Source organism: Salvia hispanica, chromosome 6, assembly GCF_023119035.1.
Source record: "Salvia hispanica cultivar TCC Black 2014 chromosome 6, UniMelb_Shisp_WGS_1.0, whole genome shotgun sequence".
NCBI classification, from domain to species: domain Eukaryota; kingdom Viridiplantae; phylum Streptophyta; class Magnoliopsida; order Lamiales; family Lamiaceae; genus Salvia; species Salvia hispanica.
In genome coordinates this window covers 36,379,459-36,403,834 of record NC_062970.1, presented here as the reverse complement: position 1 = coordinate 36,403,834, position 24,376 = coordinate 36,379,459, and the positions used below count along the sequence as shown (strand labels likewise).

Below are 24,376 nucleotides of genomic sequence, written 5' to 3'. Positions count from 1 at the left end.
CATAAATATAGTAGGCATCTAAAATAAGACAAGTCTAACGCATGGTTTGAATATTGATTTGTATACAACACCAAAATTTATCTCATTCAATTTACAACTTCACGTAATCACAATATTAACACAGAGGAGGGGGGCCAGTCTCATCGTTGAGAGCCAACAGACTCTGGAAGTGAGGGTGAGGATCCACCGCTATATTTACTCGGAGCAGGTGTATTTCTCCGTGATCGCGTTGTCGCTACAAGTAAACTCTCGTGTATTTTCTCATCAATATCTTCTACTCCATCTTCTTCCTCATCTTCATTTTTAAACACCGGATGGATATAGGCGCTCTGGAGGTAGCTCTTCAGATCCAGGTTCGGCTCTCTTGCACGTTCCAGCGTGTCTTTCATCATCGCTTCCTGGAAACCAGAACAAAATATGTAAATTGCCAACTACTGTGTTAGTAAAGATTTTAATGGATAAAATGAGAATTAGTAGCAACCTGCAAAGGATATCTAACAAAAGCAGGTTCATAACGGCCTTTGCAGAACAAATGGAACCAAATGGTCATCACTACGAGAGCGATGAGGATTGGAGCAAACTGGGGATTCCCTTTGGTGCTCATTAATCCTATAAGCATAATCTGAGATAACACCAATGAATAGATTATACGGGCGTGGACATCCGGCCAAAACGACGCAGCACTTTCGTATTTTTGGTTGTAAACGTTTATGATCTGTGAGAAAAAGATACATACATCACCAGTTCTACAAAAGAAAATGAAAGAATTACAAGTAAAGTATATAAGCATACCTGATGTCGAAATATGAGATAAGCGAAGACAAAGAAAACCAATATGAAAGGAAGGAAAATTGGGGTGACCACGGCATAGACAAGACCCAAAAGAAAATATAACTGTAACCGAGGTTCAGACATATGAAATGCGATGCTTCCCGGATCCATTGCCTCTTCTCTATCCTTTTCAGTCTTCACCAGGAGGAAATTTTTGAGGTGGAACATTATCAGGGGTGTCAGTCTGAGGATTTCTCCGGCAACACCGGCCCATCCATCCACCATTACGTAAGTAATGAAAAATGTTGCTTTCATAGGGATTGCCACACCAATTATTCTAGTTATGCTGCAATAAGTAACCAAAAATTAGTAGAGGAATGGAGCACATTCATAGAACAAAAAAAATATTCACTAATTATCAGAAAGTTATTTGACTGTTTCCAGATAGTTATCAATATCAATCCAACATTATAAATTTAATGTTGGAAGTTAGAGACACCAAACTCACCATTAAATGTTTGATAAGACAGACCCCTTATATATATGGAGAATGATCTCATAATTAACAGTCGTGGCACGATATTACATTGTCGCAGTAAGGAATAACTGTGTATACTAGTAGAGTAACTTACTCATTTGCCGACTCGTGAATAAAAGTATCAAGTTGCTCAAATGCAGTTCCAGCTATTACACTCACAAGGAAGACGTTGATGAAGTTGAAGATATAATATCGGAAGGCAGAGCTCCTCTCCAGAGCTGATATTGACAGCAAACCCTCCAATTTTGCAATCATAATCAGTATTGTTGGTAGAACTAGGAGGAAAATCTTTAAAGCAATACCAGGTAAAACTCCTTGTATTACAGACTTGATAAAGTGTCTGCAAGATCAAGAAAATTCATTATGAGTGTAAGATGGTTAAAAAATCAGTGAAACTACAAACTGTGGCTCAAATTGATAGTTGTGGACAAATTATAGGAGAAGGTGACACTCATGTTGGCAAAGCCAAGTCATCTTTGACTTTGACGGTAAGAAATTATGACCAAAGAACAATCTGATTTACACTGAATGCATGGCCATTTTGTACTCATAAAGCCAAGTCATCTGTAAAGCTCAGAGACGACAAAGGGCACACCCCTTGACGTGGAAATTTCACGAGACAGAGAGATGGCAGCTTTTTCTATCATTTTTCACCCATAGAATACCATTTCCATAAAAACTGACCAAAATCAAAGTGGTTTTTCCTTGAGTCTATATTTAAATGCAGAGCAACTCACTTCTAAACCAACTATTGGGCACGACAACAACTCCCAGTTGATAAATTACAACATGTGACCACCAATATAAAAATTAGAAAACAAAAAACCAATAATCAGGGGAAATTAGTTATAGGGAAGTAACATTTGACATGATAAATAAAGTTTATCAAAGTCACATGATAATTGGATATTGTAAGACTTCAATATCAAATTCAGATAATGGCATGTATAGTTCATGAAGTCATACTCACGTTTCAATTATCGGCTTGAGAAATGGTGCTCTTCTTTCGATACCCTCTATATTTGCAAGAGATTGAACAAAAGTCACGGGGATCACGAAGAAGAATGTAAGGAAGAAGAAAGCAACATTGACGATAAGCTTCCTAATAGTCAGTGAAACATAGGGGATAGCAAGATTATCCCAGTAGACATCACGTGGTTCCGAAGCCCAATCCGTTAACCACAGAGTTGGATTTCTGGATTGTTGTGTTTGAGCACAAACAGCGGCACCCCACCTAGTTTTAAAGGAAACAAAGGCCGCTGGCATGATGCTCTTAGGATCAGTTTTTACCCTCTTCCGCTCTGCCGCTATCTGCATTTGCGTGCCATGGTTTCAATCCTTTGGTGATACATAGATTATTAATCCATAAATATTGCTCAAGGAAGATAATGGAACATGCAAGGAAAAAATTAAACAAATTGCAAATTTGCAATGAACATGCAAGGTACTTTATGGTTTAGTTTTCATTTTTCACATTTTTGTTCTCCCAATAAAAAATCAAACATTATATTTCCCCCAGAAACATTTTTTCCTCGAAATAGTTACAATTGCAAGAGCAACAATTGCATTAATACTTAATTGAAATCAGATGAAATCATTCACTAAATATGATTTACTTATCAAAAGTCACTTTATATAAGTTGGGGCTTCTAAATATCTTAGTTACAAAATCAGGAGGCATTTTTTTGAAAATTTCATTACACTACATTATTTTATAGTATGACCTAAAAACAGGAGTACATTTTTTACTAGAAGGTAATTTCATGTGTATATATGATCTAAAAGCAGTTACATTTCATGCGGTCACAAGTTTTTTTGCAAGTTTGAATGAGGTGACCATTTCAAAATTTTAAAAAAAAGTTCAACACATTACACAAACATAAATATGTGGATGTCTCCTTACTTCAGTCGATAGCCTGTCAATTTCAGCTATCTGATGATCAATGGCATCAACTTTTTCTCCCCATAGACCAAGAAAGCCAGTCTGCGAAGTTAATAAGGAAGTTAAAAGTAACACTCTGCAAAGTTTAGAAAGAAGCTAAGGAAATAGAACACTTACTGTACAGATAAAGTACCTTTGTCATTGGCCTTGTTTGCTTTCTTGCGAATTTTAACTGGTAATAGTCGAGCCAATTTTTCTTACTTTTTTTCTCCTTTACCAGTTTTGCAAGTTTATTGGCATTGATTACAACCTGCAAAAATATCCTGATATTAGGGGAAAATGCATACAATTTTGCAAATACTAACTCCCAGTGGAAATACTAGAAGCAACATATGGGTGCAAGACACAGCATGAAAATAGGTATGCAGACTTAAGGAAACAATATTATGGAGTCAATTTGTGCAATAAACATATTTTCATACAGTTGATGCATTATTTAGTAATGTGTTAGATTTGAAGAGTATTATATAGATACTTGTCAGTAAATTTCTACATGATTTTGAGATATTCAAAGCAACCAGTAAAGTAATTGACCATATATAAGAAGTTTAAAGTTTTCAACAACAATTTAGAAAGAAAAGTTACACTATCCCAAAATAAGATAGGAGCTTAAAAAAAATTTCTTTTACTAAGAGCCCAACCTTTTTTTTTCAGGTTAGAACCTTATCCTGGGTTTTAGTCATTATTTGTTACATTTAGCAATTACCATCAACCAATAAGCCAAATTAGTCGAGCACTTCAAAAACCTAATTTTTAAACAGACCTATCTAGCACCTTACAAGCTCTTAAAATAGACCTAGCTGAACAACCCTCTTCAAAAGCCTGGGCTATATGCTTTTAAGAGCAATATGAACTGCATGAGTCATGAAAGAAAATCTGGTGGTTGAGTAAATTTATTTACATCGACAAAGATGCAAAGAGTAGGATGAAGAAACCTGATGAGTTTGATAATGATCTGGTTGGTTGACCAAGAAAAAATGCTCCACTGCTTCACTCACTGATTCATCTTGATCTGGGGGCACATTTCTGACAAGAACCTGAGAAGATTTAACATAACATCATTCAGTTTATTAAAAAAAGGTGAAAAGGAGAGTTTTCAGTGGCTTTAATTTGAAGATATCCTTACACATGAATCTGAAAGAGTCAACTAAATAACTACATAAAGCTGAGAATGGGGGCATGTGATACCAGCAAGGATTACTGTGAAATAGGACTATCTGTGTTGGAGAGAAAATTACTGGAAAATAGCATTTCCAATTCTGCACATATTTCTAATAAGTTACTACTCGTATATTGTATAACTAGAGTATGCATTCAGAGAGGATAAGGATTGAAGCTACCAAAAGTCAGATACATTTTTATTTGTCATTCACTCATTGTTTGCAGGCTTATGCCTTCAGCCTTATATAGTTTATAGTATCATGCAGTTCCATGAGAGTATATCTTTAAATTAGACACAACAAAATCTCAGAAAATACAAGCCAAACTTTCCTGATGATAATTATGCATTCCCCTGTTCCTAAAAACACTCTAATTCCAACCTAGTTTCAGAATATATAAATATCTAAAGTTGCATCTTACAGTGAACTGATCAGGACGGCGCCTTTGAGAAGCAAGAAAGTGTAAACGCATTTCCGCAACTTTTGCATATTCATTCCGTAAACTAAAGCAAGTCCAGAAAGTGAATGCATAGGCCATCACTATATGAGTCCAAAACCTGTAAATTACAGACATCAGTCAAATGCCAAACAACTTTAAGAAACTCAGAAATGCCTAATTGCAAATAGAGAGAACTAAACAAAAGTATTAAAAACTAAGAACACAATTCCTTACTTTGGTCCAAAATGACTAATGATTCAAGGAATAATATGCATACGCAAATAGCCCAAACTTATAATAGAGGGTCATGGTGGAACACCTCAAATCCTAATTGAAATTGCAGAAAAGGCAGAATTATACGACTAGAAATCGACAGCCAACTAACCTTGGTGATCCATATGGAACATTAGAAATAGAAAGTTTGTCAATGTTACTGTACTGTAGCTTCTCACTTGCTCCAGCATTTGCCAGAGTGTTGTTTGTCCAGTTAACTGGCACAAGGATGGTCCATGAAAGTAAAGCAACAGGTACAAAAATCTTAAGTCTGCACAACCAATGCAGAAGATTAGCAAGCAGCACAGAGATGAACCCCATATATTCATCAAGAAATTGATTGAACTTTTGACTTAGCTAAGTGCAGTGTATCAAGTTGAAGAAATACCCCAGCAAGTATATCCGCAAATAGACGGCTGAGTCCAGCCCTGCATGATCAATAAGCTCCGGTTCTGGCATTCTTAGTGCATCTGGCACCCAATTCAGAAACCTAATGTATGATCTCCAGTCCAAATTTACAAATTTGGTCACAAAGGAGCCTTGCTCCATAGGACAGCTTCTCAAACCCAAGAGATACCATTTTGGGAAATATACCCTGTCATTAATTGGCTGAAGGCGTAGGATAGCAAACGCAACTAGGAAAGCCACAGCAAAGAGAATGTTCAATCCAGCTGCAACTCCTATATCCGCAAACGTAGCCATCTTTTAACCTCTACACCACTATTCAACCTCCTGCTAGAACCAAGAAGTTGGGAAATCACAATTTACACATTACGATCCAAATCATGTACTTCATGAAAAGCAGAGAAACACACAGATCTGTAGCATTTGGTACATTTCAAGCATTTCCTGTCACTATCAGAAGCTATTTTTCTTAAACCGGTAACGTTAAACAAACCTTTTACATAATCAACTCAACAAGCCTTCAGAAACGACCAAAAAGAGAATTGAAAGAGAGTAATTCTTTTCTAAGATTTTATCAATCCTTTTTGCCATTGCGTCTACTAATAAACAGTTTCGACCGATCACTACAAATACTACCCAACCAAATCCCCAATAATAACTACTCCGCATGACTGCAGAAAAATCCGCAATAAACACATACCAATGGGAAAAGTGATGCTTCGCTCCAATCAACTTGCAAATCCAAAATTTAAAGCATAATAATCACTTCAATCTGTAACAAATACAGAATATATAAAGAGTCAATGAAGATATATACGTTGCAAAATTAATTCAAAATTGAAGCAACTCTCTGTCACATAGATCATACCATACACATGAAGAGAGTGGTAGAGAGGGAGAGAGATGGAGACCAGCAAAACTGAGATTTTCTCGAAGATTCCCTCAATAGAAGAAACAAAATTTCGGCAACTTCTTTTTCCTCAGAATAATAATGAACTCGTTAATGTCAGCGATTTGCTTCGTAGGCACTTTTGTAGACTTGAGGAAAGCGAAGAGCATTTTCTAACGTACAAATAAAATTATGTTTATACGTGGCATCAGTTTAATTACAGTTTATTATATAGTCCACAACTGGTCCACTCATTTCGTTTTGCTAATAGCGAAACAAATGTTTAGTCATCTAGTATTTCATCATTTTCAATTGTGAAAAGAACATAAGAGATGATCTAAAAAATAAACTATTGTTTAATTGCTTGTTTGAGGATTTAAAATCATTTTATTTTATAGTGACGTATTCACAATTAAAACTTTACATAAACTATAGATGAGACCAATAATTTCACAATTATTCTATATTTACATTGCAAAAAGCAAAGTGATCTGTACATGAAATGTCGGTACCGGTAGGACCCACGTGAATGCTTAGATACTCTAACGGCTCCTTTTTTTAAATTTCTAATACAAGGCTCACGCTCTTTTTTGGTGCGTGCAAAATATGCTAGTGATTTCTTTGGACAACGACAAAAATACATTCATGATTATTATCTATATTAATAATACTCCAGGTATATAAAATTTTGAAATAAAGGCATTGGAAAACCAATGGAAAATATGAATTCATTAATAGCATTCACTATGGAAGAACCGATCGAGAGGCTAATGATCGGCAGTCATCGGCCCTCCATTGTGAGAAAAGGGTCTATCAAAGGCTCCTTCCATATGGCAGTTGGAACGGCCAAGGCCGATTCCAATTAATTTTTTTTTTAATTCCATATTTTCTAATATAAATATCACATTCTATTCATTCCATTTCCCACACAATCATCTTTTTCTTCTCTCATTTTTTCAAATAATTTTTCGCTCTCTAGTCATTTAAATTTGCACCTTGTTGTATTTTTTTTTTAATATTGTAATACAACGAAGATTTACGTGGTGTAATATTTTTGCATTTAAATTTATTTAATTTGATAACATATTAAATATAGAAATGCAAAAAATTTAAATAAAATAGTGATGATGAGAAAATGAAATGAAAGTCGGATAGGCCCTTTAAAAGGGCCCTTCCATTGCAGGAAGATAGACCCTTGGATAAAATGCTAACGTGGAATGGAAAGGTCCTCTAGGAGGACTCTTCTATTGTGAATGCTCTAAATAAAAATGAAAGAGAAATGAGATTTAGAAATAAAAAGAGGAGAGGTGAATCATAGAAAAAGTGAGTGGATAGAAAAATGAATAACATAAACTCTGCCTTACTTTTGTTATTTTGGTATATCTCACAAATGACAATTTCTATTTTTAAAAAAAATGCTCTCTAATGGGATGTAGTATATTATTCTCCATTGGCAATATTTCAATTACTTTTTTTTTATTCTCTCTTACTTATTGCATATTAAAATTCATGTTATTTCAAGTGTGATATATTTTTATGGGACAAATAGAATATCTATGCACTAAAATAGTCTCGTCAGAACACATAATAAGGGAAAAAAGTATGGAAATAGTGAAGGAATATCTCAAGCATGATTATGTTTTTGTCCAAGAATCTCTAGTAATTTATTTTTAATGAGCATTTTCTAAGTTAATTATAGACTAAGTAACGAAGAATTAAATATAGCAAGGTTGATCAAGCTCCACTACAATCATTTTTATCACCAACCAAAAACCACCAAGAAGATACTCCCCGGACTGGAAAGGGAAGAAAACCAGATACTCGATTGCCAACATCGCCCTAGAACAACTCACAGAGATGGCTCGGGCATTCGAGACGGCACTTTATGAGTAAGAAGAAATACCCCAGTCAGTCTAGGAAGCAAAGAGACATAAACATCGGAGAGCAGCCATGAAGAAGGAGATGGATGCGCTGATCCACAATCAAACCTGGGAAAAATGTATTTTGCCTGAAGGGAAGAAACCAGTGGGATGTCGTTGGATATTTACTATCAAGAGGCGAGCGGATGGTTCAATCGAGAGATAAAAGGCAAGATTGGTAGCTAAAGGATACACTCAAGTGTATGGAGTTGACTATGCAGAGACATTCTCTCCAGTAGCAAAACTAAACACAGTCCGAACTCTATTGTTTGTAGCCGCGAGTAGAGATTGACCACTACATCAGTTGGATGTTACAAATGCTTTCCTGCACGGAGAACTTGATAAAAAAAAATCATCTTTGATAATTCTATGAAATCTTGTGTAATGGACAATCGACCTTAGGTGGATGGGTGAACGAGATACAAGGGCGAGCTTGTGTCCTTCCAATAGGGAAGAAGACTGTAGCTTTATTTATACAAAAGATTTTGCATTTTCCACTTCTATTTTCTTTTCTCCCACTTTTCTTGAGTGACGTATGAGACTAGGGCTGGAAAATCGTGCAGATTAGGTCGCTATCGGGTCAACCCAATATTGACCCAACCCAACCCAAAATCATTGCGTTCTTATCGGGCCCCAACCCAACAGATTCGTGTGGGATTCGTGCGGATTTCATGTCATCCAAAAAAAATATCGATCATTTTTTAATGATAGTAAGTTACTCCCTCCATTCCGCGTTAATAGAGTCATTTTTCTATTTCAGGAAGTTCCAAGGTAATAGAGTCGTTTCCATATAAGGTAAGAATTTGGAATTTTAATAAAGTTTTAGCCAAAATTAATTAACACCCCTTATTACAATTAACTATCGTAATTATACAATTAAAAAATGAAAATCCCCTCAACCCTAATTTTCATCTCATTTTCGCCGTCTCCCCTTTCTCTCACTATCCATCTCTTCATCTCCTAACCCTAGATGTGAAACCCGTCGCCTCCCCTCCCTCTCTCTATACATCTCCTAACCATAGGTGAGTAATCCGGTGCTGCTTCTCCTCTCATTTCGCCACTCAAAACCGTAGGTGAGTAATCCGGCGGCGAAGGCGGTGCTCTTGACACTGAAGAAGTAGCTGTCGGTGAAGGAGATTCCACTGAGGCTGGAGGCGGAGGCGGCGAAACAACCAACGATGGAGATGGAGGCGGCGAAACAACCGAGGCTGGAGGTAGAGATTGGAGGCGACGATTTTTTTGTCTCTGATGCTAACAAATCCCTTTGGGAGAGAAGTGTTGCTGAGGCAGACCGAGAGGTGAACGAACTCTTCGGGAAGAATTGCTTGGATCCGTAGTCAGATGAGATCTACTCGTTCTATGGGTGAAATCTTTCTATTTTGTCTTATGTTCAGTTGTTGGACATGGTGTAAGCTGTGTAGTGCTTTTTTGTGGTTGTTGGATATGTTATGAACTTGTAAGTGCTTGTACTATTATTGTAGGGGTAATAAAACCTCTGATTGTTTCTTTGTTGGAGTAATTTTATCTCTGATTGTTGCATTCTTGGAGTAATTTATCTCTTATTATTGCATTGTATGTGAATTTTGTGGTTGTTTGTGATCCAGATTTGGTTTAGTGGAGCAGATTGGTGTTGTCAATTTGAAATTAGAAGACCTATTTCATGAATTGATTGTTCTATATTGAAGGGATGTGCCTCTTGTCAGTGAATTGGATTGATATCATTCATTACATGCTGCATTACAAATATGCATGACATGCGCATTTGGTATATATAGCTACTTTATTATTAATAATTGAAAAAGTAAAAGTCACCAATTACATCACTTTATCTACTTTATTACACACCCACTTAACTCATTTAAACATTCATTTCATAGACTTTGTGCCTAAAAGTTTCGTCTCTATTAAGACGGAACAAATACTATACAATATAGCTTGACGCTACACGATAACGACCGAAACATGATATTATATAATTAAAATTTGATATGATACGGTAAAATAAGATATTACAAAATTAAAATAATAAAGTTAAAATAATTATTTTTAATAAAATTTAAGTATGCAATAATATTTTTTTATTATGAAAAATAAATAATACTCCCCCTGTATTCAAAAAATAGAAATATTTGAAATGACACGGGTTTTAATGCACAATTTGTAAAGTAAGTGAGAAAAAATGGTAAAATAAGATAGAGGAAAAGAAAAATGAGTAGAGTAAGAGAGAGGAAGAGAAAAAATAGTGAAGTAGTGTTAGTCTATTGTGGGGTCAATGTCCTAATATAGAAAGTTTCTTAAGTTTTTATTTTTAAGGAACGACCCAAAATGGAAATAGTTGTTATTTTTAAAAAACGGGGGGAGCAATAGTATTAATCATATTTTTACTAATAAAATTAAAGTATAATATTTTTTAATTAATAAAAACAATTAAAATTAAAGTTTAATATATTATTTTAATTAGTAAAAATAATCAAAATAATAATTTTTTTTTCTTAACCTGACATGGTTGGTGTTTTTTTCAGGGATTTATAAAAGGTCGTGTAAGGTATGCTCGTGGACAGTGATGAGTTTTTTCTGAGTCCCAAACTTGCTCTGATACCATCTTAACAATGGTAATCGAGAGAGGTAGGGCAGGATAGATATGCAGAGATTGTATTGAACTCTCTTATTTCGGTATATAGAAAAGTGTACAATCGTTCTTCTCTTATAGAAGAAGAATATCTCTATCTAAGGAATGAATCAATCTATTTTTAATTACATATCAATTTCATATCTTCTCCTCCAATACATATCAATTAGGTAATATCTTCTGATTTCGTTCCTTGTGTATCTTGATATGATTTCATTCCTTGTGTAATTTGACAAATTATTATAGATACAACACATCAAGATGAGCTCACTAGCCTTCGGTTGGATATAATACATATTTTTAAGTTCAATTTCACTTAACCTATGCTTTTAGAAAAATCATTCAAGAACAAAATTAAGAGGAATAAACTAGCTTATTTGGATTCAGAGTGTAAGTAGTGAATTTCACTTGCAAGTCTCCCTTTACTAATTAACTAGGAATAATTTATGGTATGGGCATTTGAAGTTTTATAGCTGTTTAGCTCATGCCTAAACCTTGAAGAACTTATTACTACTAATTAAAAATTTAAAATAGATTCAAAAAATCAAGAGAGAGAAAAGCAGAGGTGGAGTGGAGCTCACCTTGAAAGCGTTGCGCTTCTTTCTTACACTACGTAAATAAAAAGAAATGCGAGACATAATTAAGAAATACTCAAAGGTCGGTTAAGCACGTGGTTGAACATGAATATGATTTGGTAATCCCATTCTTTTAATTTCATTTCCCTTTTCGTTACTTGGATAGGAAACCTTGCAATAGTTGATGTTGTTCAATAATTACTTAATGAAAAGATTAAAAGTCACTCCCTCCGTTCCATAAAGATTGTCCCCAGTTTTCCATTTTCGTCTGTCTTACAAATTTCACTTTTTACTATTTTTGGTAGTGGACCTCATATTCCACTAACTCATTCCTACTCACACTTTATTATAAAATTAATATATAAAAGTATGATTCGCATTCCATTAATTTTTTCAACTCATACTCCCTTTGTAACGTATGACTCCTTGAAAGCCCATTTCTTCATTTTGCTTTGAAAATTTTAGGTGGCACATCAAGAATGAATTTTGTATTTTGTGGGACATTTAATTCGGGAAAATGATACCACATCGGATACCCGTGTGAATGGTAAGATGTTTGAGTAAACGATCCATATAATTGAGCATTTACCCATTTTCAACTCGTGAGAGGGAAATATTTGTGTTTTATTTTTCTCGAAACAAATTATGAGTTTGGGCCGAAGTTAGCTGTTTTGAGGTGTACGTTAATTATATATAGTTAATTTATGGAATCATGAAAAATAATAGAAACATGTAGTACTTATATATCCAACAGTCTAGTAAGCATAATACAAAAATCAAGGTATCGAAACAGTAAAAAATTCATTCAACAAAGTTATCCAAACTGTTGTGGCAAACAAAAAAAAAAGGGGGTGTGAAGAGTATAGCTAGTTTAACACATAAAGAATAAGAAATCAATCACAGTATACAATTACAAACATATTGGTAGCAAATATGTATAAGACATAGAGGGAGGATGAGGAGAGGGCTTCAAGGCTTAGGAGGTTCTGCTGCTGCTGCTGCTGCTGGCACGTCCTCGACTTTCTCCTCAACAGCCGCCTCCACAGCGATCTCCTTCTCTTTAACCTCCTCTGTGGAACTCTCAGCCTCAGCCGGTGGCGGGACAGCCTCCTCTTTTTTCTCCTCCTCTTTCTTCTCCTCCTCTTTCTTTTCCTCCTCCTCAACAGGGGCAGGTATGAAAGTGGAGACCTTCTCGAACACAAACAGAACCGGACCAGACACGTATGCTGGTCCAACTTTAGTAGCTGCTTCGCTTACTGATTTTGAACCGGGAAAATCTGGCCCAACCATAGCAAATACAGACAAGCATCAACTATACGAATATGAATATGATCATGATCATGATATTATGGGAATAGCAAGTATATTATATATACACGTACCGATCTTAGCAAGCTCGTCGAGGAATTTCTGGACTGCTGCTGAGTGCTTTTTCACAGCTGCAGCCGTTGGTTCCTTGATCAAAGCCTGTATATATATTGGAGTAAACAATTAAGAATTAGTACTAATATTTAGATTTGAAGAATAATAGGAGTAATTTGGATGAAGACCTTAATCTCAGTAGATGAAGCTTGATAGATTTCAGTAACTTTGGGCTCAAGGTCTGTCTTTTTGTCTTCACACTCTTTCGAATATTGCTCCTGCTCAGTTAAACAAGCATATATATATATATATGTGTGTGATATCAAAGGATAGATCATATCTAGATATGTGATGATGAAGTGTACCTTAGATTCATCGAAGGCCTTGCTAGCTTCAAGAGCAGCTGCCTTTTTTGGGTTCTCAAAGACTTTCTTGATCTTGGGCAGAACCTTGGATTTCCAGTAGTTTACCATCTTAACTACGACTACAAATCAAATACTATCACAAATATAAGTACGTACTGTAATATTTATATTAAGAGAAATGATTTCAAGAGAAAAACCTTGTTAACTAATAAGCTGCAGGAATGAGGCGTTGAGAAATACTCGTACTAGTAGTAATGATGAGAATGAAAGGTGCAAAGAAATATAGAAGCAATGCGTGTCAGCAACACAAACACATATTTAAAACCAAAACTTGCATAATTACGGGAGGGGCAATGGAGCTAGGGCCAAAAATGTCATGTTAATTACTCCATTATATGATCGATCATTTTTATTTATTCAAATTGATAGAGAGTGGAATTGATGGATATATATCTATTAAAAAAAGGGAAAAAATCAATCACAGATATGAATAGAAGAAACAGCAACAGCAACGGCTGCTAGCTGGCAATCAAGATCATCCAGAGTTGCCAATTACGCACCGGTCCCACTCCCATTCATATGCTCATCCCACGTAATCACACTCCATAAAAAATAATCTCGTTTATTATAAACACAAAGTTACTATCACCCATTTTTTCATATTGTTTTCGTACTTATTCATATATATATTTTTGTTATCTCTTATTTTACTTATCTCTTTTACTCTCCAATTTTGGATTAAAACTTATATCATCGACCCATAAAACTATTTTTAATGGTCAAAAGGGGTATATCTAAGATAGAGAGGGGTCCTACACATGTAGTAGCATAACATACTTCTCTCTCTTTGAATTAATTCATATTTTCTCATCCAATTCGCCAACCCCAAACCAACAACATGCATGAATCATCATCTTCAATTATTTGCTCATCAACTATTCTTGATCAAACGTGGCCTCGCTGGTATTTACTTGTCCACAACACACCAATCACTTTCACTATGTGTATATATACTATATTAACTGGTACATTATAACTAATAAATACGTATCCATTCCCCTCTTACACTTTACCCAAATCCCCTAAACAAACTCAATCACACATCCTCTCTTGTCTTTTATGTAATGCATTCACAATCAATTGACGTAACAATATTAAGGATTCCAACATAGGAGTTCTATATAAGTACTACAACTTGTGGGAATCTTGAACTCTATTGATTGTCACCTGTCCTTCATTTATAAAGATATAATGAGAGAATTGGTAGCAATGTATATAATTCTCATGACTCACACCACTTAATAAATATCTACTAATTCATCCTTATGAGTTATGAGCTTCTATCATGGTCTATCAAAGCGAGTCGCCCAATATGGACTAAAATTTTAACTACCCCAACAATTTCTAGATGGTCCAAAAAAAATAATTCGCCAATATATCTGAGCTTAAATTTTAGACAATTTGATGAAGAGCCGGTCCAATCCAATAATCATAACAAAAAAAGTCTGACTCCTTCAAATAACTCCACTTAATACCAACGTTGCAATAGAAAATGTTACAAAACATGATAATAGATGATCTTAAGTGAACTAGCTATGCTACACTATTCCTATATCCAATTAATGATTCTATATTACATTACGTCTCCAATTTTGAGACTATCCAATATCTTATACTCCATATTTCAAATACATATATAAATATATAGTTTGATCATTGAAATGAGCATCATTTATATATGTGTCGCGACTCACAAGTGGGGTATTGGAGCAACAGAGCAGCCAACACATTTTCACCTACATTATCAACACACATCATTTTCTCTTTATTCCCATTATCCAACTTCAACACACACCCACACCCACACCCACACAAGAGAGAGAATGAATAGTACTCATCTTTGAACTATCTCGAGTATTAACACGTCTATAATAAAAGGGACGATCCATTAATTCGTGAGTCAGACAACAATATATGACGATACAACGAGAAGGGAAAATAATACTTCCTTCGTTCATGAAAAATAATTTTATTTATATATGACACATATATTTTAATTCACAATTAATTATAAAATTATAAGTTTAATTTTGGTGGATTGATCAAAATTATAAAACTAGACTATTTTTGGCGGACCAATGAAGTAATAAAAGGGAAATATATAGTTAAGCGTGCTTACGCAATTAGTCGCATTCAATATGTGGGTGATAGTGCTTTTTGGCGTCTAAACATAGAATTCGTTCTTGATTTTGACCCCGAGTAGAATAAGTACATAATTATTGCATATGTAGTCATTCAACTTTCTAATCCTAATCCTAATCCTAATTCTAATCCTAATCATAATCTCCTATACTCCTAAGAAATTTTTTGCTAAAGAAACTCCAACCATTCATTCATCATCATAATTAATATGGAATAAGTTGAGTTGCCCAACTAACAAGAATACAAGATCCATGTACTTACTCTAGATATAAGCCATAGAGATGATATTTGATTTGATAAGGTTTAATACCATATCTAATAACATGTTTGTTTGGTAGAAAAATAAGGTCAACGGAAAAAATAGTTCCTAAGCTAAGATTGATTTTTTTTAGGATCATGATTCTTGGAATTTTGGTTTTTGGAATTTATGCTTAGTGAGAATTTGATTCTTGAAAAATAGTTTCTGTATTTGGAAATATGTTAAGATTTTGAAACTTTAATTGTTAATTACTTAAAATAATAGTATAATAAATGAAATATATATAATCTATTTACTTGTAATTATACCGTTAACTTTGTCAACAGAATGGTTTTCAAGTTTTATAATATAGTAGTAGTAGTATATTATTATGATCAAATTTACTAATTTTTAAAAAAAATTATTTTGTACGTAATTGTTGGTGTATATGGAGTAGGGCTGGTTATTCGGTCGGTTCGGTTAATAACCGAACCGACTTGTCGGTTAACCGACTCCAAAATGCCTTCAAAAAACTAACCGGAACCGATCCGATCTTCGGTTCGGTTACTTAATTAACCGACTCGGTTAGAACCGGTCGGTTCTCGGTTATAACCGAACTAACCGAATTGATTTAACTTATTCAAATGTTTATTTTGCATGATTAAGGTTGTGACAGATAACTCAACCTACACCTAATCACACTATTAGTTTATCACCGAAAGTTGAATTAACTATTTCACGGCCCTCCTTCAATGATCAATCATTCAATTCAATGATTCAATCTATAATATATAAAATTCTGAAATTTTCTCACAAAGATTGTTAATTGATTTTGTGTATTCTCAATTCTTCGCATTTCTGCATGATTGTAAAACCGAAAACGTCAAATTTTTTATCATATTTTTTTGCATTTTAGTCATAATCATTCAATTTTATCCTACACCATGATAAATTAATTCAAATTAAAATAGACTTTTTTGACATTGCAAATTTGCAATATGAGACTTTGACAAAATTTAGAAGTAAATTACAGATGATGATGATGATGATGATTATTATTATTATTATTATTATTATTATTATTATTATTATTATTATTATTATTATTACTACTACTACTACTATTACTATTATTATTATTATCATTATTATTATACTCCTACTTACAAGGAATACATATATGATATATTTTTTAGGCTCTTTAATAGACTTAAACTTTAAATGATCTAAAATTTGAAAACTTTTCTCTAATAATAAGTGAAAGGTTATCTTATTTTTAAAATAGTAGTATTGCTTAAGCACTTGTTAACTTTGAGAGATCTTGTTTTTAAAAATATATTTAGAAATTTTATTGAATTTGATATATTATAACTTTATAAGTATAAATAACTAATAGGTAACAAATTAAAATAGATTTTTTTGACATTGCAAATATGCAATATGAGACTTTGACAAAATTTGGAAGTAAATTACAGATTCTTCTATTGTGACAAAGTTTAAAAGTAAATTACAATTTCTGTTATTATTAATTAAAAATATAATTGAATTTAAAATTATTTATAGTTTTAACTTTTAACTTTTCATCTACTTTTATTATTATTATTATTATTATTATTGTTATTGTTGTTATTATTATTATTATACTCCTATTTAAAAGTAATATATAAATTGTTTAGGCACTTTAAAAGACTTGAACTTTACATGATCTATATTCTATACTTTAAAAACTTGTCTCCAATAATAAGTGGAGGGTTATTCTATATTTAAAATTAAAATAGTAATTCTTAAGAACTTTATTGGCTTTGAGATATAAATTTATAAGTATAATACTCTAATTGATAGTCACACAAATTAAAATGGACTTTTTTTGACATTGATTTAGACAAAATTTAGATATAAATTACAATTTCTTCCATTGTGACAAAGTTTGAAGTAAATTATAATTTATTCTAGTATTAAATAAACATATAATTGAAATTAAAATTGAATTTAATTCGGTTATCGGTTATAACCGACGGTTATCGGTTATAACCGATAACCGTTCGGTTATAACCGATAACCGAATTAAATTCAATTTTAATTTCAGTTTGGTTATAACCGATAACCGACTTTTGGCAAAACTTAAAACCGGAACCGAACCGATAACCGTAAATGTCGGTTATCGGTTAACCGATAACCGACCGGTTTCGGTTCTGTTCTCGGTTAACCGATTAACCGAAAACCGTTTACCCACCCCTAATATGGAGTATAAGATGATAAAGGGTTCATTACAAAAATAAAATAAAATAAAAAAATCAATGAGTGTAACCTAGCTACATGCTGGTAAACTCTCTTCCTCTATCTCTGTCCCTAAATCATGGGTCTTATTAGTTAATTGTAATTGAAAATTGTCAAATATTTTTGTTAAAAATATAAATGATTTAGTTTGAATGGTGGTAGTATTTATTAAAAATATGTAAATGTACATTAAATTTTTTTTCAATCTGATTAAATTTATAATTTTAGTCATATTTATCAAAATTATTATTCGTGGATTGCAGGTGGGCCCAACTAAACGTATTTTCCATATTAATTATGATAATGAATGAATGATTGGAGCGGGTTTCTTTAGCAAAGTAAAATTTCTTAGGAGTATTATAGAATATAGAGGAGAGATTATAATTAGGATTAGGAATAGACTAGGACTATGAGTAAAAAAGTTGAGTGACTTCATAGGGCGCAATTATGAGTATTAAATTCGCGGTCAAAATCAAGAAAGAATTCTATGCTTGGACATTATCAATTTATCAGCCATTGATTGTGACTAATTACTTAACCACACTCAACAATATATACACATAGATGTAATCAAATGATAACTATACCTTATTTGATAACTATCATCAATTATAGGCTGTTGGACACAAAAATCTAACGGTCTCTAACAGTATCATGTGTTAATTTAAATATATTTATTAAAATATAAAATGATACTATTAGGTCCCGTTATTTGTAATGGTGTCAAGTTGGATGACACCATGGCATGCATGGATCTTATAGAACGTCAAATGGATCCTCGATAGTGCTCCATGGTCACTGTCCCATCTTAATAATCCAATTCCAACTTAGAAAAAGTAAATAAATTATAAAAAAAACGCACGTATTATTAATTAATTACACGTATAGTGTAGTAGATAATTAATATAGCCAATATGTTTCAAACAGAGTAATTGAACATTCCGGGAAAATAAATACATTCATAAAAGTACTATTCATTCTCTCTCTTGTGTGGGTGTTGAAGTTGGATAACTGGAAATTGGAATAAAGAGAAAATGATGTGTGTTGATAAAGTAGGTGAAAATGTGTTGGCTGCTCTGTTGTTCTAATACCCCACTTGTGAGTGGCGACATATATATGAACGTGTTTGTACATATATATGAACGTGTTTGTGATGCTCATTTCATTCAAGGATATATCTGAAATATATAAGATACTGGTAAATTGGAAGGGAATACGATACATAGTCTCAAAATTTGATAGGTAATATAATACTATGGATAAGACCTGATATAGAGTCATTAATTGGATATAGGCATAGTGCAGCATATATAGTTAGTTTACTTATCATATATTGCCACATTTTGTGGCATTATATATGGCATATATCCGATCAAAGTTCCAACGCAATTCCAATCGGTATTAAGTGGAGAGAATTGGAGGGATTGGATCGGCTCTCCATTGAATTGCCCAAATTGAAACTCGATATACTGTCGGGTTAGTTTTTTTTTTTTTTTTCTTTTTGTGTGTGTGTGTGTGTGTTTCGGTCCAGCTAGATTGTTGGGCTAGTTAAAATTATAGTCCACATTAATTGTAAATGAATATAGATGAAAGACATGTGAGTCTGAGGTGAAAATCAACGGGGTTCAAGATTCCCAAAAGTTATATACTCCTACTTGATTTGGAATCCTTAATATTGTTATACGCCAATTAATTGTGAATAAAAGACAAGAGAGGGTGTGGATTGAGTTTGTTTAGGGGATTTGGGTAATGGCTACAGATGTGTTAGTTATAATGTTGCAGTTGCAGTTAATATATAGTGAAAGTGATTGGTGTGTTGTGGACAAGTAAATACCAGCGAGGCCACGTTTGAACACGAATAGTTGATGAACAATTAATTGAAGATAATGATGCATGCATGTTGTTGGTTTGGGGTTGGATTTAGACAAATTAATTGAAAGAGAGAGAAGTATGTTATGGAACTTATGCTAGTATATGTAGGACCTCTCTCTCTCTCTCTCTCATCTTTCTCTCTATGTTATTGGTAGATACTTATATAAATGTGATGAGCATATCAATAGGAGTGGGACCGGTGTGTCATTTTGGCACCTATGGATGAGCTTGATTGCCAGCTTGCAGATGTTGCTGTTGCTGTTTCTTCCTATCATCTGTGATTGATTTTTTTCCCTTTTTTAAATACATATATATATATTGATCAATTCTACTCTCTATCAATTTGAATATCATATAAGTAATGATTAACATGACAATTTTGACCCTAGCTCCATTAATTAAGCAAGCGGCCTCCTTAGTTTTGGTTTTAAATATATGTTGCTCTTGCTGACACGCATTGCTCTCTAATACAGTAGTATTTCTTTGCACCTTTCATTCTCATCCCAACGCCTTACCTGCAGCTTATTAGTTAACAGGTTTTTCTCTTGAAATCATTTCTCTTAATATAAATATTACAGTACGTACTTATATTTGTGATAGTATTTGATTTGTAGTCGTAGTTAAGATGGTAAACTACTGGAAATCCAAGGTTCTGCCCAAGATCAAGAAAGTCTTTGAGAACCCAAAAAAGGCAGCTGCTCTTGAAGCTAGCAAGGCCTTCGATGAATCTAAGGTACACTTCATCATCACATATCTAGATATGATCTATCCTTTGATATCACACACATATATATATATATATGCTTGTTTAACTGAGCAGGAGCAATATTCGAAAGAGTGTGAAGACAAAAAGACAGACCTTGAGCCCAAAGTTACTGAAATCTATCAAGCTTCATCTACTGAGATTAAGGTCTTCATCCAAATTACTCCTATTATTCTTCAAATCTAAATATTAGTACTAATTCTTAATTGTTTACTCCAATATATATACAGGCTTTGATCAAGGAACCAACGGCTGCAGCTGTGAAAAAGCACTCAGCAGCAGTCCAGAAATTCCTCGACGAGCTTGCTAAGATCGGTACGTGTATATATAATATACTTGCTATTCCCATAATATCATGATCATGATCATATTCATATTCGTATAGTTGATGCTTGTCTGTATTTGCTATGGTTGGGCCAGATTTTCCCGGTTCAAAATCAGTAAGCGAAGCAGCTACTAAAGTTGGACCAGCATACGTGTCTGGTCCGGTTCTGTTTGTGTTCGAGAAGGTCTCCACTTTCATACCTGCCCCTGTTGAGGAGGAGGAAAAGAAAGAGGAGGAGAAGAAAGAGGAGGAGAAAAAAGAGGAGGCTGTCCCGCCACCGGCTGAGGCTGAGAGTTCCACAGAGGAGGTTAAAGAGAAGGAGATCGCTGTGGAGGCGGCTGTTGAGGAGAAAGTCGAGGACGTGCCAGCAGCAGCAGCAGCAGCAGAACCTCCTAAGCCTTGAAGCCCTCTCCTCATCCTCCCTCTATGTCTTATACATATTTGCTACCAATATGTTTGTAATTGTATACTGTGATTGATTTCTTATTCTTTATGTGTTAAACTAGCTATACTCTTCATAGTTCATATCCCCTTTTTATTGTTCGTGGCTACAGTTTGGGATTTACATGGAAACTTTGTTGAATTTTTTACTGTTTTGGACACCATTGATTTTTGTATTATAGTCTATTGGAAAATACATGCTTCTGCTATTTTTCATGATTCCATAAATTAACTACATACACGACAAGTCAAACACACCTCTAAACAGCTAACTTTATTTAGCCATAACTCATCATTTTTTTTACAAAAATAAAACACAAATATTTCCCTTCCTTTACGAGTTGTAAATGGGTGAATGCTCAACTTTATCTTATCGTGTAGAGTGTTTACTTAAAAATGTCTTACCATTTAAAATAATTATCACTAGGGTATCAAACGTATCATTTTCAGAAATTAAATGTCCTACAAAAATTCATTCTTGACGAGGCATCTGAACCATAAAGGTTTCTCTGCCAAGCCTTTCAAGAATTCCATGTCAGGCCTTTACAAAGCATAATGAAGCAATGGGCTTTCTGGGAATCATACGTTAGCTTTGATTTTCAGCCAATGAATATACGTATAGTTTAGTTACAAACTAAGTATAACCAAAAATGTTACAGTGCCTGTTATTAGACTGGGATAAAATCAGTTATCAATAGCTGATCAGTTAGGCCTAAATAAAGGATTGTTTTAAATTTAGTATCAAGGAAATTTTGACCCATATTAGAGGCTGGCCCTCTCTACAGTTTGTTGGGCCTAGCCCATATAGGAGTACTTGATAACCAATGCAACGATTGCATCCAACATCAACTAATACAAGGTTTCATTAGGAAAAGGGAAAGATTAAAGTCCCTTTTGGTCCTTAACATATGACGATTTTTTGATTTTAGTCCGTAACATTATCTTTTGAATTTTTCGGTCCTTAACAAATAAAAATCGATCCATTTGGTCCGAAATGGATGGAGCTGTTAAAAATTAACAGTCAACTAAGTTTAAATCAATTTTGACCGGATTAAGACTTTTGATTATATTTAATTAATGTATAATATCTAGAAAAATAACACAATTTTAAGTAAATAATAATAATAACTATTACAATATAAAATTAAACATAAATTGATATAAGAAAAGAAAGAGGAATCGCGAAATCGAAATCTCCCCCTTCTCTCTGAATCGCGACTTCGCTCCAGCTCACAATCTATCTCACTTTGCAAACCAGCGAAATAAGCCTAGTTTCGCCGGCGAATCGGAGTGATTCGCGGTGGCGATTTACATACAAATCAACCCTCGATTAAACCCTAGCTCTCGCGAAATCGGAGTGAGATCCTCGATTGATGACAAAATCAAACTAAAACTCTCACATTCGGTCTCCGGCAGCGGCATTGAAGAAGTCACGGCGTCGTCTTCGTCGATTGGCTCACACCACTTGAAAAATTGGCAATCATTTCTCTCACAAACAAAGTATAGCTTCCCCCTTGTTGGTTTTTCATAGGTGGTGACGATTCGGAGTGAAGCCCGATTCTTGCAATGACAAAATTCGTACCGGAATCGGAGGTCACGTCCACCGCCACTCCCACCGGTCTCTCTGCTGTAGTTCGAACGGTCCATGGTTGGTGAGTTGAGCTTACTTGATGGAAGATGAAGAAAATGGAAGATGAAGAAGGAGGATGAAATGAAACGATGAAGAAGGTGGGAGATGAAAAGGGAATTCTAGGGTTTTTAAATGATAGCATTAAATGATAGAAGCAAATAATTTAATAAAATTAATTTTTTAAAAATAATTTATTTGAAAAAGAAAAAGAAATCTAATTTTAAAAGTCTTAATCGGGTCAAAATAAACTTAAGTTTCGTTGACCGTTATGTTTTAACGGCTCCGTCTATTTCGGACTAAATGTGATCGATTTTTATTTGTTAAGGACCAAAAAATTCAAAAGATAATGTTACGGACCAAAATCAAAAAATCGTCATATGTTAAGGACCAAAAAGGACCATTACTCAAATGGAAATAAAATGAATGGGAGTGTCAGAGTAGAGATGATTTGGAAGAATAGCCATATACAGCAAGATATCAAAGGTCAGTTTAAAGAAGCATTTCTAGTTGTACGTATATTGGGAATGCCAAGTGATGAAAGAGTGGGAGGGAGATGGAGATCAGCGCAACCTTCTGGCCTCTCTCTGAGACTCGAGGAGGGTAAGAACATCTCCCTCCCTAACAGGTCTTCTGATCATCGATAAATTTAACTCTCACCTGAGTCACCTGCCCCCGAGACCCTGTCCGATCAATTACTTCCACCACAATTGCAATTGCGTGCTTGATTTGTTTCACCTGTCTCCTGCCAAGAAAACAACAAACCCCACACATCAACTAATTGTTCTTCCACCAAGCGGGACTCTGAATAAATTCTAGCAATCAAGCATCTACCACAATGCTTGCACATAATTCATCTTCTGGAAAAATAATCCATCCTTCCCCAATGCACCATCCCACACTAATACTCTACATGAAGCTTGGATTACTAAGCTAAATAGACAAAAAGGAATTCTCATAATCATCATATAACCAAAGTCTAATTAATGATAATTTCATCCAATCTTCCAATAACTGTGAATTGAGCTGTGCCTGTCATTACAACCACAAAGAGAACGATACTTTCCCAAGAAGCAACTCTTACAATTATAGAAAGCAAGCAGTAACGAATCAACATGAATAATCAAATTAAAAAAATCCCTAAACCTGCCAAATTATAATTAAAACCAAACTCAAACTAGTGCAACCAATCCATCATCAAACAGATATAATCAAAATGGTAAATTCCAGCTAAAAGCAAATCCACTGCAAATTGAAACAAAATAAAACTCAAACTAGTGCAACGAATGAATCATGTATACAGTCAAAAAGGGAAAAACGCTTGATTCATCACATACCTGGAACAGAGTATAGAGATTGGGAAC

General features: G+C 34.1%; 3 protein-coding genes and 1 pseudogene across 7 annotated transcripts; 1 reads left to right on the top strand and 3 right to left on the bottom strand.

Annotated features, from left to right (window-relative positions):
* Positions 1-42: 42 nt before the first annotated feature.
* LOC125196901 (calcium permeable stress-gated cation channel 1-like) lies at positions 43-6,542 on the bottom strand. Of its 3 annotated transcripts, none has more exons than XM_048095564.1 (13): positions 6,397-6,542; positions 6,229-6,300; positions 5,512-5,858; positions 5,236-5,394; positions 4,833-4,968; positions 4,187-4,288; positions 3,385-3,501; positions 3,213-3,293; positions 2,280-2,620; positions 1,404-1,649; positions 793-1,117; positions 482-715; positions 43-398 (listed from the first exon to the last, which is right to left on the bottom strand). In XM_048095564.1, the coding sequence occupies exons 3-13, from the start codon at positions 5,823-5,825 to the stop codon at positions 141-143; spliced, it is 2,313 nt and encodes a 770-aa protein (XP_047951521.1). In that variant the 5' UTR covers positions 5,826-5,858; positions 6,229-6,300; positions 6,397-6,542; the 3' UTR covers positions 43-140. The 3 variants fall into 3 exon arrangements, with proteins under 3 accessions (XP_047951521.1, XP_047951520.1, XP_047951522.1); XM_048095563.1 differs by having other exon boundaries at positions 5,512-5,855; XM_048095565.1 differs by having other exon boundaries at positions 482-622; positions 5,512-5,855.
* A 5,780-nt stretch (positions 6,543-12,322) lies between these two features.
* LOC125192445 (plasma membrane-associated cation-binding protein 1-like) lies at positions 12,323-13,625 on the bottom strand. Of its 2 annotated transcripts, none has more exons than XM_048090014.1 (5): positions 13,465-13,625; positions 13,268-13,400; positions 13,091-13,180; positions 12,923-13,007; positions 12,323-12,817 (listed from the first exon to the last, which is right to left on the bottom strand). In XM_048090014.1, exons 2-5 carry the CDS (start codon positions 13,373-13,375, stop codon positions 12,510-12,512), a joined length of 591 nt encoding a protein of 196 aa, XP_047945971.1. In that variant the 5' UTR covers positions 13,376-13,400; positions 13,465-13,625; the 3' UTR covers positions 12,323-12,509. The 2 variants fall into 2 exon arrangements, with proteins under 2 accessions (XP_047945971.1, XP_047945972.1); XM_048090015.1 differs by having other exon boundaries at positions 13,268-13,386.
* Positions 13,626-20,232: 6,607 nt separating this feature from the next.
* Positions 20,233-21,527, top strand: LOC125192018 (plasma membrane-associated cation-binding protein 1-like). Of its 2 annotated transcripts, none has more exons than XM_048089470.1 (5): positions 20,233-20,392; positions 20,471-20,589; positions 20,677-20,766; positions 20,850-20,934; positions 21,040-21,527. In XM_048089470.1, the coding sequence occupies exons 2-5, from the start codon at positions 20,482-20,484 to the stop codon at positions 21,345-21,347; spliced, it is 591 nt and encodes a 196-aa protein (XP_047945427.1). In that variant the 5' UTR covers positions 20,233-20,392; positions 20,471-20,481; the 3' UTR covers positions 21,348-21,527. The 2 variants fall into 2 exon arrangements, with proteins under 2 accessions (XP_047945427.1, XP_047945425.1); XM_048089468.1 differs by having other exon boundaries at positions 20,237-20,392; positions 20,457-20,589.
* Positions 21,528-23,393: 1,866 nt separating this feature from the next.
* On the bottom strand, positions 23,394-24,339 carry LOC125195866 (annotated as a pseudogene).
* Positions 24,340-24,376: the final 37 nt, after the last annotated feature.